This window comes from Aquarana catesbeiana, linkage group LG06, assembly GCF_042186555.1.
Source record: "Aquarana catesbeiana isolate 2022-GZ linkage group LG06, ASM4218655v1, whole genome shotgun sequence".
Lineage (NCBI taxonomy): Eukaryota > Metazoa > Chordata > Amphibia > Anura > Ranidae > Aquarana > Aquarana catesbeiana.
This window is the reverse complement of record NC_133329.1, coordinates 15,552,935-15,566,860: the sequence shown is the minus strand read 5'-3', so window position 1 is coordinate 15,566,860 and position 13,926 is coordinate 15,552,935. Positions and strand designations below refer to the sequence as shown.

At 42.9% G+C, this 13,926-nt stretch overlaps 1 protein-coding gene across 1 annotated transcript in view; it reads left to right on the top strand.

Moving 5' to 3' along the window:
- The first annotated feature begins 394 nt into the window (after window positions 1-394).
- Window positions 395-13,926, top strand: part of LOC141147861 (3-oxoacyl-[acyl-carrier-protein] reductase FabG-like) — a 28,318-nt gene continuing 14,786 nt past the window's right edge. The window contains exons 1-4 of the mRNA XM_073635029.1: window positions 395-415; window positions 3,267-3,437; window positions 3,603-3,781; window positions 11,606-11,699. Coding sequence (XP_073491130.1) covers window positions 395-415; window positions 3,267-3,437; window positions 3,603-3,781; window positions 11,606-11,699 — 465 coding nt within the window. The remainder of the gene's footprint in view (window positions 416-3,266; window positions 3,438-3,602; window positions 3,782-11,605; window positions 11,700-13,926) is intronic.

Genomic DNA, 13,926 nt, shown 5'->3' with positions numbered 1-13,926 from the left:
TTTGTATAACTTGACCCTCCCTCCTAGATTGTAAGCTCTAACGAGCAGGGCTCTCTGATTCCTCCTGTATTGAATTGAATTGTATTGTACTTGTACTGTCTGCCCTAATGTTGTAAAGCGCTGCGTAAACTGTCGGAGCTATATAAATCCTGTATAATAATAATAATAATAATAGACTATTAGCCTTAAAAGTGGCCAGATTTGATTTTCAAGAATCGTCCACCCATTGACCACTGGATACATTTGCAGCTTCTGACAGAGACTTCCCAGACCGGTTCTCCAGGTGTTCATTCACAGAAATGTGACCAATCAATTAAAAAAGAAAAAATCTTTGTCTATCCTGAGCTTCTGCATTCTTTCAGCAGTGCTAATACATTTCTAGATTAGAACAGACATGGCGGCACAGCAGGAACAGGTGAGCGGCATTTGTCAGTTTGCAGAGTGTCACCCCATGTGTAATGTGTCACCAATGACTTTATTCAGCAATGAGTTCTTATTCTTAAAGGGGACCTGTCATGACTGTAATATGGCAGCACTGCAAGGGCACTTGGAAGTGCAGCCGCTGCGGACTTGCTGCAATTGTGCAACAAATTGGAGAAGCCCGGCAAGTCTAACAATAGCTTAGAACGTTATTTTCAAACTTGCAGCTCAATTACTTGCTATCTGGGAATTTTGGAGCACAGAGGTGACACCCCTCGCATTTCTACCATGACCTTTTCTTTTAAACCTGTACGCCGGCAGCTGGGAACAAAAAACTAAAAAACAAGGTAATGGATGTACCGTATATACTCGAGTATAAGCCGAGTTTTTCAGCACTTTTTTTGTGCTGAAAGTGTCCCCCTCGGCTTATACTGGAGTCACTGCCGTCTGCATACCTGATCAGCCCGTGTCATGCAGTCAGACGGCGGCCGACCAGTGTAAAAAAAAAAAAGCCGCACCTCCTCCTCGTCCTTGTCCGTCATAGGGGAACACTCAGTTTCCCATCAGTGAGTCAGTGTTCCGCCTATCACAGACATCCTCTCGTCCTCGTCTGTGGGATGAGGACGTCCGTGAGAGGTGGAACACTGAACACTGACTCACTGCTGGGAAACTGATTGTTCCCCTATCACGGATGAGGGCGAGGAGGAGGTGCGGCTTTTTTAGACTGGTCGGCCGCCGTCTGACTGCATGACACGGGCTTATCAGGTAGGCAGATTGTTATAAAGAGGGGTGCAATGGACACAGTGAGGCACGCAATGGACACAGTTAGGCACGCAATGGACACAGGCACGCAATGGACACAGTGAGGGATGCAATGGACACAGTGAGGGATGCAATGGACACAGTGAGGGATGCAATGGACACAGTGAGGGATGCAATGGACACAGTGAGGGATGCAATGGACAAAGTGAGGGATGCAATGGACACAGTGAGGGATGCAATGGACACAGTGAGGGATGCAATGGACACAGTGAGGGATGCAATGGACACAGTGAGGGATGCAATGGACACAGTGAGGGATGCAATGGACAAAGTGAGGGATGCAATGGGCACAGTGAGGGATGCAATGGACACAGTGAGGGATGCAATGGACACAGTGAGGGATGCAATGGACACAGTGAGGGATGCAATGGGCACAGTGAGGGATGCAATGGGCACAGTGAGGGATGCAATGGGCACAGTGAGGGATGCAATGGGCACAGTGAGGGATGCAATGGGCACAGTGAGGGATGCAATGGGCACAGTGAGGCATGCAATGGGCACAGTGAGGGATGCAATGGACACAGTGAGGGATGCAATGGACACAGTGAGGGATGCAATGGACACAGTGAGGGATGCAATGGACACAGTGAGGAGCTGCAGATGGGCATTGTTGACCCTCTTTTCCACTTACAGTAGCTGCTGCATTTCTCACCCTCGGCTTATACGCGAGTCAATGAGTTTTCCCAGTTTTTTGTGGTAAAACTAGGTGCCTCGGCTTATATTCGGGACGGCCTATACTCGAGTATATACAGTAATAGATAGATGTATTTTAAATGCAGTTAATATAAGTACCTGAATCTGTCTTGGTATTGGTCACCTGTAATCCTCTGCACAGCGCCACCCACAGATTACTAAAACCCAATCAGTTTCTGCTATACGCAGGACACGACACTTGCTTGTTGCATGCGCTTCGGCTCCTTCACTGTACAAACAGAAGGCTGCAGATGCGTTTTGACCAAGCGGTGCTCCTGTTGTAGACCGAGGATCGGGCTGTGTCGTCTGGTGGTGGGGTCTGGATCAGAAGACTGGTTGAATAGCACACCCTCTGCAGAACAAACGGCTCCCATAGATGTATTTTCACCTTTGTATTTAGAGGTTTTCCTGCAGTTCAGATTAAGGTGTAGACCCCCCCTGTCAGATTGTCACCAATGTTCCCTTCCCTTGTCCAGTCAATTCATTAAGGAAGTCAAGTGAATCAGCGAAGGATAGGTGGAGCAAGGCACCACATCCCAAATTAATTGATATAAAAAAAATAGAAATTGGAATGAAGGGATTTTTTATCGTGCCTAAAACAATACAAAACTATAACATTGTATAGTAAAAGTAACACATTTTATTTAATACTTTTGTTAAAAAAGATATAACAATCTTTAATTTAAAAATGGCATAATCAGACCGAGACATTAAAGAATGAAGTACTGTACAAAAATGTGATTCTCGACATGTTTCGCTAGAATATACAGCTTCTTCAGGAGATTCGTAATTTTCTGCGTACAGCGTATTTACTGCAATATATAAAGAAATACATAAGACCAAATATTAATGGTGAAAACTAAGGACCAAATGACCTCAATCAAACATCTTAAAACAAAAAGAAAAAAAAAAAACACATAAAATTGCACAGGATCGACTGGAATTGTTCTCCGTTTTGGGGTAAGAACAGTTCCAGTCGATCCTGTGCAATTTTATGTTTTTTTTTTTTTTTTTTTGTTTTAGGATGTTTGAGGACATTTTGTCCTTAGTTTTCACCATTACATTTGGTCTTATGTATTTCTTTATATATTGCAGTGGATACGCTGTACACAGACAATTAGGGGGCACTGTCTCTGGGCCCTTGAGGTCCGGGGGCCCCAGCTGTGTGTTCAGGGAATAGAGACTCCATTTTATTCCTGCAGCCAAAGGCATGGAACATGGACATGGACATATCTGTCCTCCCCCCATCATGGTCACACATGAAGTTCATGTTTGTAGCATTTCCCGGGTTTTGTGTCCCTCTTCATCTCCCATTCTGTGTCAATTTCCAGGTGGTGTCCCTGCATGGGAAGGTGTGCCTGGTGACCGGAGCCAGCTCTGGGATTGGGGCTGGAACTGCCATCCTCTTCGCTGGTTTGGGGGCCCGACTGGCCCTAAACGGAAGAAACCAGGAGAAGCTGCAGGAGACAGCCCAGAGCTGTGAAGCGACCTCCAGCATGAAGGTGGCGTGACCATATCATATGTACTGTGCGTGTGTCCTTCATTACTGTCCTTTCATCTATTCTCTATGTGTCACTTTCATTAGTGACCCTCATCTTCTCCTGACCCCTCAATGTCCTGTGTCACCTTGGTTATTTTGTTATTAATGTCTTTTTTTTTTTCTGCAGCCTCTCCTGGTCCTCGGAGATCTGACAGATGAGAAGGTCCTCCAGAGACTTGTGGAGGAGACAGTTGGTCACTTTGGACAGCTGGACGTGTTGGTGAACTGCGGGGGGATCACATCATTTGGGTCAATAGAGAACACCACACTGGAGGATTATGATCGTGTGATGAATACCAATGTGCGGTGAGATACAGGAATTATTTAGTACGGGAAAAGGGTGGTATGGGTCACCATGTGTGGTCTCCATCGGACTTTTTCCATCGGAATTTCCGACACACAAAGTTGGAGAGCAGGCTATAAAATTTTTCGACAACAAAATCTGATCCTTTAAATTCCAATCGTGTGTAAGCAAATCCGACGGACAAAGTGCCACGCATGCTCAGAATAAATAAAGAGATGAAAGCTATTGGCTCCTGCCCCGTTTATAGTCCCGACGTATGCGTTTTACGTCACCGTGTTCAGACCGATCGGATTTTCCGACAACTTTGTGTGACCATGTGTATGCAAGACAAGTTTGAGCCAACATCCGTCGGAAAAAAATCCTAGGATTTTGTTGTCGGAATGTCCGAACAAAGTCCGACCGTGTGTACGGGGCATTAGAATCACTCCCTAGGACACACTTAACGCCTCTCTCGCCCCCTAGTGGTCAACCCCTTCACTGCCAGTGTCATTTTTACAGTAATTAATGCAATTTTATAGCACTGACCGCTGTAAAAATGACAATGGTCCCAAAAATGTGTCAAAATTGTCCGATGTGTCTGCCATAATGTCGCAGTCACAATAAAAATCACAGATCGCTGCCATTACTAGTAAAGAAAAATTATTAATAAAAATGCCATAAAACTATCCCCTATTTTGTAGACGCTATAACTTTTGCGCAAACCAATCAATAAACGCTTATTGCGATTTTTTTTTTTTTTTTTACCAAAAATATGTAGAAGAATACATGTCGGCCTAAACTGAGGAAAAAAAAAATATATATATTTTTGGGGGATATTTATTATAGCAAAAAGTAAAAAATAATGCGTTTTTTTTTCAAAATTGTCGCTCTATTTTTGTTTATAGCGCAAAAAATAAAAACCGCAGAGGTGATCAAATACCACCAAAAGAAAGCTCTATTTGTGGGGAAAAAAAAAGGACATCAACTTTGTTTGGGAGCCGCGTCGCACGACCGCACAATTGTCAGTTTAAACGACGCAGTGCCGAATCGTGAAAAGTGCTCTGGTCTTTGGCCAGCAAAATGGTCCGGGGCTGAAGTGGTTAAGGACCGGAAGGATTTGCCCTCTTAAAGCTCAGGCAATTTTTTTGCAATACGGCACTGCGTCGCTTTAACTGACGCGGTCGTGCGACGCTGTACCCAAACAGAATTTTTTTCCCACAAATAGAGCTTTCTTTTGGTGGTATTTGATCACCTCTGTGGGGTTTTTTTGCAGTATAAATAAAAAAAAAAGCGACAATGTTGAAAAAAAATCAATATTTTTTACTTTTTGCTATAATAAATATCCAAAAAATAAATAAATAAATAAATAAAAAAAAATTCTACATCAATTTAGGCCGATGTGTTTTCTTCTACATATTTTTGGTTAAAAAAATCGCAATAAGCATATATTGATTGGTTTGCGCAACAGTTATGTCTACATCGTCTAAAAAATAGGGGATAGATTTATGGCATTTTTTTGTATTCATTTTTTTTTTTTTTTACTAGTAATGGCGGTGATCAACGATTTTCAGCAGGACTGCGACATTGCGACGGACAAATTGGACACTTTTTAGTAGTATAAGAAAGGTTTCCGCGCTCACGGACCGAGGCTTGCAGCCCCCCCTTTTTATAATTGGACACTTTTTGACACTTTTTTAGAAACAGTGACATTTATACAGCGATCAGTGCTAAAAATAGCCACTGATTACTGTATAAATGTCACTGGCAGGGAAGGGGTTAACACTAGGGGGGCGATCAAGCGGTTAACTCTTCCCTAGGGAGGTGTTTCTAACTGTGGGGGAGGGGACTGATTAGAGGAGGAGACTGGTCGCTGTTCCTGATTACTAGGCGCAGACGATCACTCTCTACTCCCCTGAAAAACGGGGAGATGTCTGCGTACATTGACAGATCCCCGTTCTGTCTCTCTCAGGAATGATCGCGGGTGGCCGGCAGACATCGCGGCCGCCGGCCACGCACATCGGCTCCGCCCATCGGGCCACGGGCATGTGCCCCTAGACCTCTTAAACCGGCCGATGTACAATGACGGCGATTCACCCCAGAAGAGCCAACCTGCCGCAGTACAACTGCGGCGGCTGGTCTTAAAGTGGTTAAATATATGTGGCAGGTCACAGATAACATACGTCTGGTAACCAATATCATTAAGGATGCTAAGTTACACTCTAAGGCCCCATTCACACCTGAGCGTAGCGTTTTTTTAGCGTTTTGTCGCTTGTTTTCTCGCGCGTATTTGCGCATTTCCATGCAGTGTTTTCTGGCATTTTTGAGCTTTGGCGTTTATTTTATTAGCCAATAGGAAAAACAATCATCTGTTTCATCATTTGTTGCTATGTTTTTAGATTTTGTCATCTGCTTCCTGCTCCAAACACGCCCAAATCTTCCCGATTCTAGCGACAAAAAAAAGGTCCAGAACTTGTTTGCGCTTCAAGCGTAGGGCTTCAGGCGACTTGGAGTGGAGATGTGAACCATCTCCATAGAGAATAATGGATTTTTTCCCCTCCAAGCATTTTGTAGCTTCAAGCTACAAAACACTCAGGTGTGAATGGAGCCTAATGCCGCGTACACACGAGCGGACTTTACGGCAGACTTTGCCCGGCGGATGGGATTTGGTCGGACAATTCGATCGTGTGTGGGCTCCAGCGGACTTTGTTTTCTCAAAAGTTGGACGGACTTAGATTTGAAACATGTTTTAAATTAATCCGTCGAAATCGAGTCCTGTCGAAAAGTCCGCCGTCTGTTTGCTAGTTCGACGGACATAAAGCCACGCTAGGGCAGCTATTGGCTACTGGCTATGAACTTCCTTGTTTTAGTCCGGTCGTACGTCATCACGTACGAATTCGACGGACTTTGGTGGATTGTGTGTAGGCAAGTCCGTTCATTCAGAAAGTCCGTCGTAAAGTACGTCAAAGTCCGCCAGGCAAAGTCTGCCGTAAAGTCCGCTCGTGTGTATGCGGCATATGTCAGTACTCCTCCTTAGCCTTGATATTCGCAAGGCCTTTCACAGCGTCAGTTGGTCATACTTAGATCATTTGCTACCCAGATATGGTATTACAGGGGATTTTCTCAAAGGTTTTCATATCAAGCCCCCGAGACCCATATAAAACTGCCAGGCACTAATTTTTCTCTGCAATAGGGCACCAGGCAGGGATGTCCCTGGTCTCATCTCCTTTTCGCTTTGGCAATAGAGCCCCTAGTGAGAGCTATCAGAGAGGATGTTAATGTTAAGGTTAGTGCAAAGGCCCAGGAGAATTGGTTGATGACCTTTTGTTATTCCTAACTAATCCTTTAATCGCACTACCCAACTTGGTCTCTGTATTAGATTCCTTTCAGGCTATATCGGGACTAGGTGTCAACCTATCCAAATGTTCTGCCATGCCAATAAATATATCAGAGGGATTGACTACCTCATTGCAACAACATTTTTCCTTTTCTGCATGGTGCGCTCAATCCTTCCGATACCTCGGGATACAACTTGGCTGTCAGATAAGGGTACTCACCGAGGCCGAGATGCTGAGAGCGGTAACCTCTTGCGACTAAGCGCACTCCACTCCTGGAGATGGTACAGGGGGTGAAGGGCACAAAGAGGCATGAGTCACCAGCAGGCTGGGCAGGTCTTGCGTGGTCACCGGCAGGGAGACAGATGTGCAGGACTGGAAGATGCTGAAGCTCAAGAAGGAGGATGAACAGCTGATCCAACCACAGGCCGGGGGTCAAACGCCGTTGACTAGTAAGAGTCTCTAGATAGGCAAAAACGGTCTAGTGCAAAGGACTGTTAGCGGGTCTGTCAGCAGGCTGATGACTTAGTACTGAAGATTGATAGCAAAGTCCGTAAACAGGCCGAGGGTCAAACACAGGTAACTGGAAGCAAAGTCTGTGAGCAAGCCAGGGGTCGAGCACTGAAGACAAAAGCAAAGTCCAGGAGCAGGCTGAGGGTCAATCACTGGAGACAGGAAGCAATATCCGTAGACAGGCCGAAGGTCAATCACTGGAGACAGGAAGCAATATCCGTAGACAGGCTGAAGGTCAATCACTGGAGACGGAGCAATATCCGTAGACAGGCCGAGGGTCAATCACTGGAGACAGGAAGCAATATCCGTAGACAGGCCGAAGGTCAATCACTGGAGACAGGAAGCAATATCCGTAGACAGGCCGAGGGTCAAACACAGGAAGCAAGTGGAGAAGTCCGAGAGGCAAGCCGAGGGTCAGATGCAGGAAGAGATCAGAGCAGGTCAAGGTCAATCTAGGTCACAACAGGTAATCAAGAATCAGGATACAAGCAGGAAACACACGGGGAGCTGAAAGACAAACCAGCAATCTGGCCATGGCACAGAGTGGCTTTTATAGGCCAGTGGGAGGCTCATGTTGTGCGTGTACTATTGCGTACGCGCGTTCGCCGTTCCGCTGAATCACGCACGCGCCTTAGCCGTCTCGCTGTATTGTGCCCAGGGATTCGCCGGAGTGCCACTCTGCCGCGCATGTGCGAAGGAAGGCGGCGATATTGGCGAGACCGGTACTTGCCTCTTTCCTGACATTAGCCCTACTTATCAAGTCCTTTTCTACAGTAATTACCACCCTATTTTTTTCTCACATCGGGTCCCTATTGAAACTATGGTCCACATACCACATCTCATTTTTGGGCAGGGTTACGACTATATAAATGGCGAATTTGCCTAAAGTATTTTTTTTTTTTTTTTTTTTTTTTTTTAGGTCTCTCCCTATATACGTTACCAAGTCCTGCATTGAGTCCCTCCAAAGAAACCAAAATTCCATAAATCTCTTCTACTAAGGCCCCAATTGCCTGGTGGCCTGGGCCTAGCAAACCTATGGCTATACTATATGTCAGCGAGATTCGCTCAAACTGAACAATGGCATGCTCCTATGGGGGACTTCCCCTGGCTATTTTTTTAAACTTATTCCATTTCACCATATCACTTCCCAGGCCTACTATGGTCCAGGTCCATATCTTCCCCCTCAACAGAATCATAGCCCAAACTCTCCAACTTTGATCTCTATATAAAAAGAAATTTAACTTAGATTCTTCAGTCGCACCCCTTTCCTCCTTTTTAGGTGGTCTGACTTCTCCCAAGCCTTTCAGGAAAGAGACAACTTTACCCTATGGTCCGCCCTTGGGTTAATAACGTTAAAATCCCTCTAATCAGATACCCACTTTAAACAACCCCAATCAGAATGTAACTTACCTTATACTAATGCCACCTACACACGACCGAACTTTACGGCATACTTGGTCCAGTGGACCGGAGTCCGTCGGACAATTCGATCGTGTGTGGGCACCAGCGGACTTTTTTTCCCCAAAAGTTTGACGGACCTAGAAATGAAACCTGTTTCAAATCTTTTCAATGGACTTGTCGAAAAATCCGCTCGTCTGCATGCTAGTCCGGTGGACAAAAACCAACGCTAGGGCAGCTATTGGCTACTGGCTATGAACTTCCTTATTTTAGTCAAGTCGTCCGTCATCACGTACGAATCCGTCGGACTTTGGTTGATCGTGTGTAGGCAAGTCCGTTCATTCGGAAAGTCCGTCAAAGTCCGCCGGACAAAGTCTGCCGTAATGTCCGCTCGTGTGCATAAGATGTTTAGATGCATCCAAATCAAACATTTTTTTTTTTTTTTGTTGCATGAGCTCACTAACGTCTGGAATGCAATATATTCAGTTTGAACATATTTGCAAATCCCTTTCTAGAGAGAGTGGTATTATATCACGTAGTTCCGGCTACCTTAATAAAGGCTCTTTCACTGAGAAAACTAAACCAATGGCCCAATGGGAAGCCGAATTAGGTCTCACTTTTACACCTCCTGAATAGGAAAAGATACTCAGTAACATGCTTAAGAACACACAATCAATTTCAGTTCGCAAAACTGCGATCGAGCTACACACTAGATGGTACATGACACCAGTTGGGCTCCACTCTATTTATCCTTCAGTTTAATTTTTTTCGTGGCCGCCCGGACCATGGTTCCGTTTATCTCCATTTTTGGAGCTGCAAGCATCTTCAACCACTATGGCAATGTGCGGCCACAAAATTCATCCTAGTAGCAGGATGCCCTATGACTCAAACGATACAAATGTGCCTTTTTTTTTTACCCCCACCCCTTGTGAAAAATTGCTACACGCTCTTTTTTTTTTTTGTTTATATTAATTGGGTAACGGCATTAAACTGGCATTCCTCCTCTGTCTCCTGGTCGCTGGTGTTAGCCAGAATGGAAATAATCAAACTCTCACAATGTATTCACCACATGTTGTATGACACTATGCATCTCTATAACAAGAAATGGGATAACTGGGACACCCCCTTTTTGTAATACATGGTAGTTCCCTTTATCATGCTATACTTGATCAATGCTCTACCTGATATAGTGGCTCCTCCTTGATTTCACTCTGTGTTTTTGTCTATCAACCAGACTACCTCTCTGCTACCAGCTATTAACAAACACATTGTAACCAGTTTTCATATACTGTTCTATTTTGTATAATATTACTTTGTACTTGATATATCTTGTATATTGTCTGTTGGTACTTTTATAGTATCTTGATTGTAACATGATCTTTCAAATAAAATGTTTGTAATCAAAAAATATTTTACTAATTTTCCAGAACTCCAAAGATAGCCAAAAAGGGGGCAAAACCAAGGGATCCAAAACGAAAACTACGGAGGGCTGTAGAGCCAAGCCAGGCCCACAGAGCTTCATAGAGCCAAGAAGAACCCCAAGCATGGTCAAACAGCTAAGAGGGGCCCCTCAAATGACCTAATCGAATGGAAGGGGGGATATGGGACTTTAGATTAGGCACATATGCGGTGTGCCTCCATCCCTAAAATGTATACAAAAGAGAAGGAAAAGTGGAGTTTATTCAACTTTGCCTCCACAAAGTCATCCATCTCATTCAAAGTCCCACTTTTCCTTTTCTTTTGTCTTCCAATGACCTAAAACCTGAGAGGGACCCTACATGGAGCCATAGAGTGGAGATAAACCCCTCTGAGTGTGACCCTAAATAAGAAAGCCAAAGAAACTCACAGAGGTTTAGGGAGCCTGAAGGGGTTATTATGAGGGATTCTCATTCAAGTCTTCATACCTGCTGTGCCCATTATGAAAAGTTTTCACTACCCCTACTAAAAAAACGCAGTAGGGGCGATAACAAGGTGGACAGTAAAGGAGCCAGGAACTCTGGCAGGAAGTGCTCAGCAGCACTGGACTTACTGGAGATGTTAGAATGCTGTAGGCAGTTCAGTTCACTAGTCTTCCTCTATAAATAAAACACTATGCTTGGTAGGACTGACCATTTCACTAAACAATAAGACACAAAAAGGGACTTTCTGGTATAATGTAATGTGTTGTAAATTTTTCCATTCAGTCAACAGCAATGAGAAAGTTAGGACCACCAAGAGGTTGCCTATTCATGTACTGCATACAGTTTCCTTCCAGAATTATTTGTGAAAAGCAATTTATGGAGAATATATTCAAACAAGCCCTGGCACTATTCTCCGTCATCACCTCAGTTTACCACTTGATGACATCGCACACATCATTAAATCCTAAGAGAGTTTGTTCTTTTAACTCTTTCTTTTCCAGCATATTGCGGTTATTCCTAGTTAACTTCCATTTTAAGTTTTCTGTTTTGTAAGTGTGTGAATTATATATTTATCTCCAGGTATTTATCAGACCAGTTACAGGGTTTATTATGCTCTGCTCATTTTTCGTAAGCGTTTAGACTTTACAGAACAGGAAGTGAGAGCAATTGTAACATTTTTCCCCTCGTCTCTGGACTTTTCCAGGTCTCTTTTCTACCTATCTCAACTGGCGGTGCCTCATCTCATCAAGACCAAAGGAAACATCGTCAACGTATCCAGCTTCTTAGGTCGGGGATCAGTGAGTATTTTCTTTTGCTCCTCTATAAGAAATAGATAAGGGCTGCCGAATATTCTTTTGTCTTCTGAGTGAGATACGATGAACTATAGAACAGTGTCCCCATTGTGATTCTCCTTCTTCTATACTAATTTTTTTTTCTCCAAATTTCAAACAGATAACTAAATATATAACCACATGCCTGCAATACATACATATCCACTATTTTTATATTCCAAAATATTTGTTGTTTTGTTCTTCTCCATCTTTGATTCACACGCCCCAGCATTATCGTATAACCTTATGGGTGATTCCTCTTCCTCGGTTATGGGTAAAAAGCCTACTACCTGTGATCACTTACCTTCTATTGTAGATGAGGTCCACCCCCTTGTAGTGGAGATGTGACACAAACTCCTGTCCCCATATTTCAGTATCCCAATACTTCAGTATAATGTGACATATTGACAGTCCAGGGCATTGTCACATTGGGGGTGGTGGTGTGCCTGAGATCAAGCAAATAGGCTCTTGAATGAACCCATTTCAGTTGCAAATGGTTGCTTATGAAATTCACTGGTATAAGCAATCATAATGTGTAAAAAATCTGTAAAAAAAAAAAAAAAATTATAATCTTGATCACTTCTAGAATAGTAGAGTAGTTATTATGGTAACAATGTATTGCTCTGGTTACAGTATGTTACAAAAAAAAGTATAAAAAATAGAAAAAACTTAATCAAAAGAAATAAAAAGAAAAAAAAATGAATAATAATAATAATAATAATGATAATAATATTATTATTATTATTATTATTTTTTTTTTTTTTTTACATACCGTCACCAGTCAGTATCTCTGATCACCGCCACAGCAGTTATGTGATGAAAGTGTACTGCACTGGTGACAGTATGTAAAAAAAAAAAAAAAAAAAAAGTTGTGGAAAGTGTTTTTTGTTTTTTTTTTGTTTTTTTTTTTTGTTTTTTTTTTTCTTTGTTTTGTTTTTGTTCCCATTTTCTCATTTTCCAAAAAAAGTGACAAAAAGTCACAACTTTAAAAAACCCACCATGCCTCTTACTAAATACATTAGACTGTCTACTTTCCAAAAATTGGGTCCTTTAGGGGTATTTGTACTGTCCTGGCATCTTAAGGGCCTCAGGATATGACATCAGAACGTCCGGATCGATCGATTTTCATATATATATCGCCATAGTTTGTGGGCTCTATAACTACCCTACAGACTAAATAATATACAGTGATTTGGGTTATTTTCACCAAAGAAATGTAGCAGAATATGTTTTAATTATGAAGAAAGATTATTTGTTTGCAAAATGTTATAACAGAAATGAAGAAATGCTTTTTTTTTTTTTTTTTTTTTTTTTTTTAACATTTTCAACTTCTTTTGTTTATTTAGCAAAAAATAAAAAAAAACCCAGCGGTGATTAAAAATCACCAAAAGAAAGCTCTATCTGTGTGAAAAAAAAATGTATCAAAAATGTCATTTGTGTACAGTGTTGTATGACCGCGTAATTGTCCTTCAAAATGTGACAGCACTGAAAGCTGAAAATTTGGCCTGGGCAGGAAGGGGGTAAAAGTGTCCGGTATTGAAGGGGTTCATTTTTATTTCATTTCTTTTTTTTTCTACACACTTTTGTTTATGTACATCTTTCACAATGTGTGTCTCTCTCTATTCAAAAGGAAAGAAAACATAGGGGCAAGCTGCACAGTGATGGATCACTAGCCAATCAGTGGCTATCACAGCGATCAGGTGACCCTGGAACAGGAGTTCTGGGTCCCAAATGTTAGTACAGGACCAGGGGCTCCTGGTGAGAGACAGTTTTCTGTGCTGGGAGTACAGCACAAAGACAGATATACATACACTATATTGTCAAAAGTATTGGGACACCTGCCTTTACACGTGAACTTTAATGACATCCCAGTCTTAGTCCGTAGGGTTCAATATTGAGTTGGCTCCGCCCTTTACAGCTATAACAGCTTCAACTCTTCTGGGAAGGCCGTCCACAAGGTTTAGGAGTGTGTCTATGGGAATGTTTGACCATTCTTCCAGAAGCTCATTTGTGAGGTCAGGCACTGATGTTGGATGAGAAGGCCTGGCTCACAGTCTCCCCTCTAATTCATCCCAAAGGTGTTCTATAGGGTTGAAGTCAGGACTCTGTGCAGGCCAGTCAAGTTCCTCCACCCCAAACGCACTCATCCATGTCTTTATGGATCTTGCTTTGTGCTCTGGTGAGCAGTCATGTT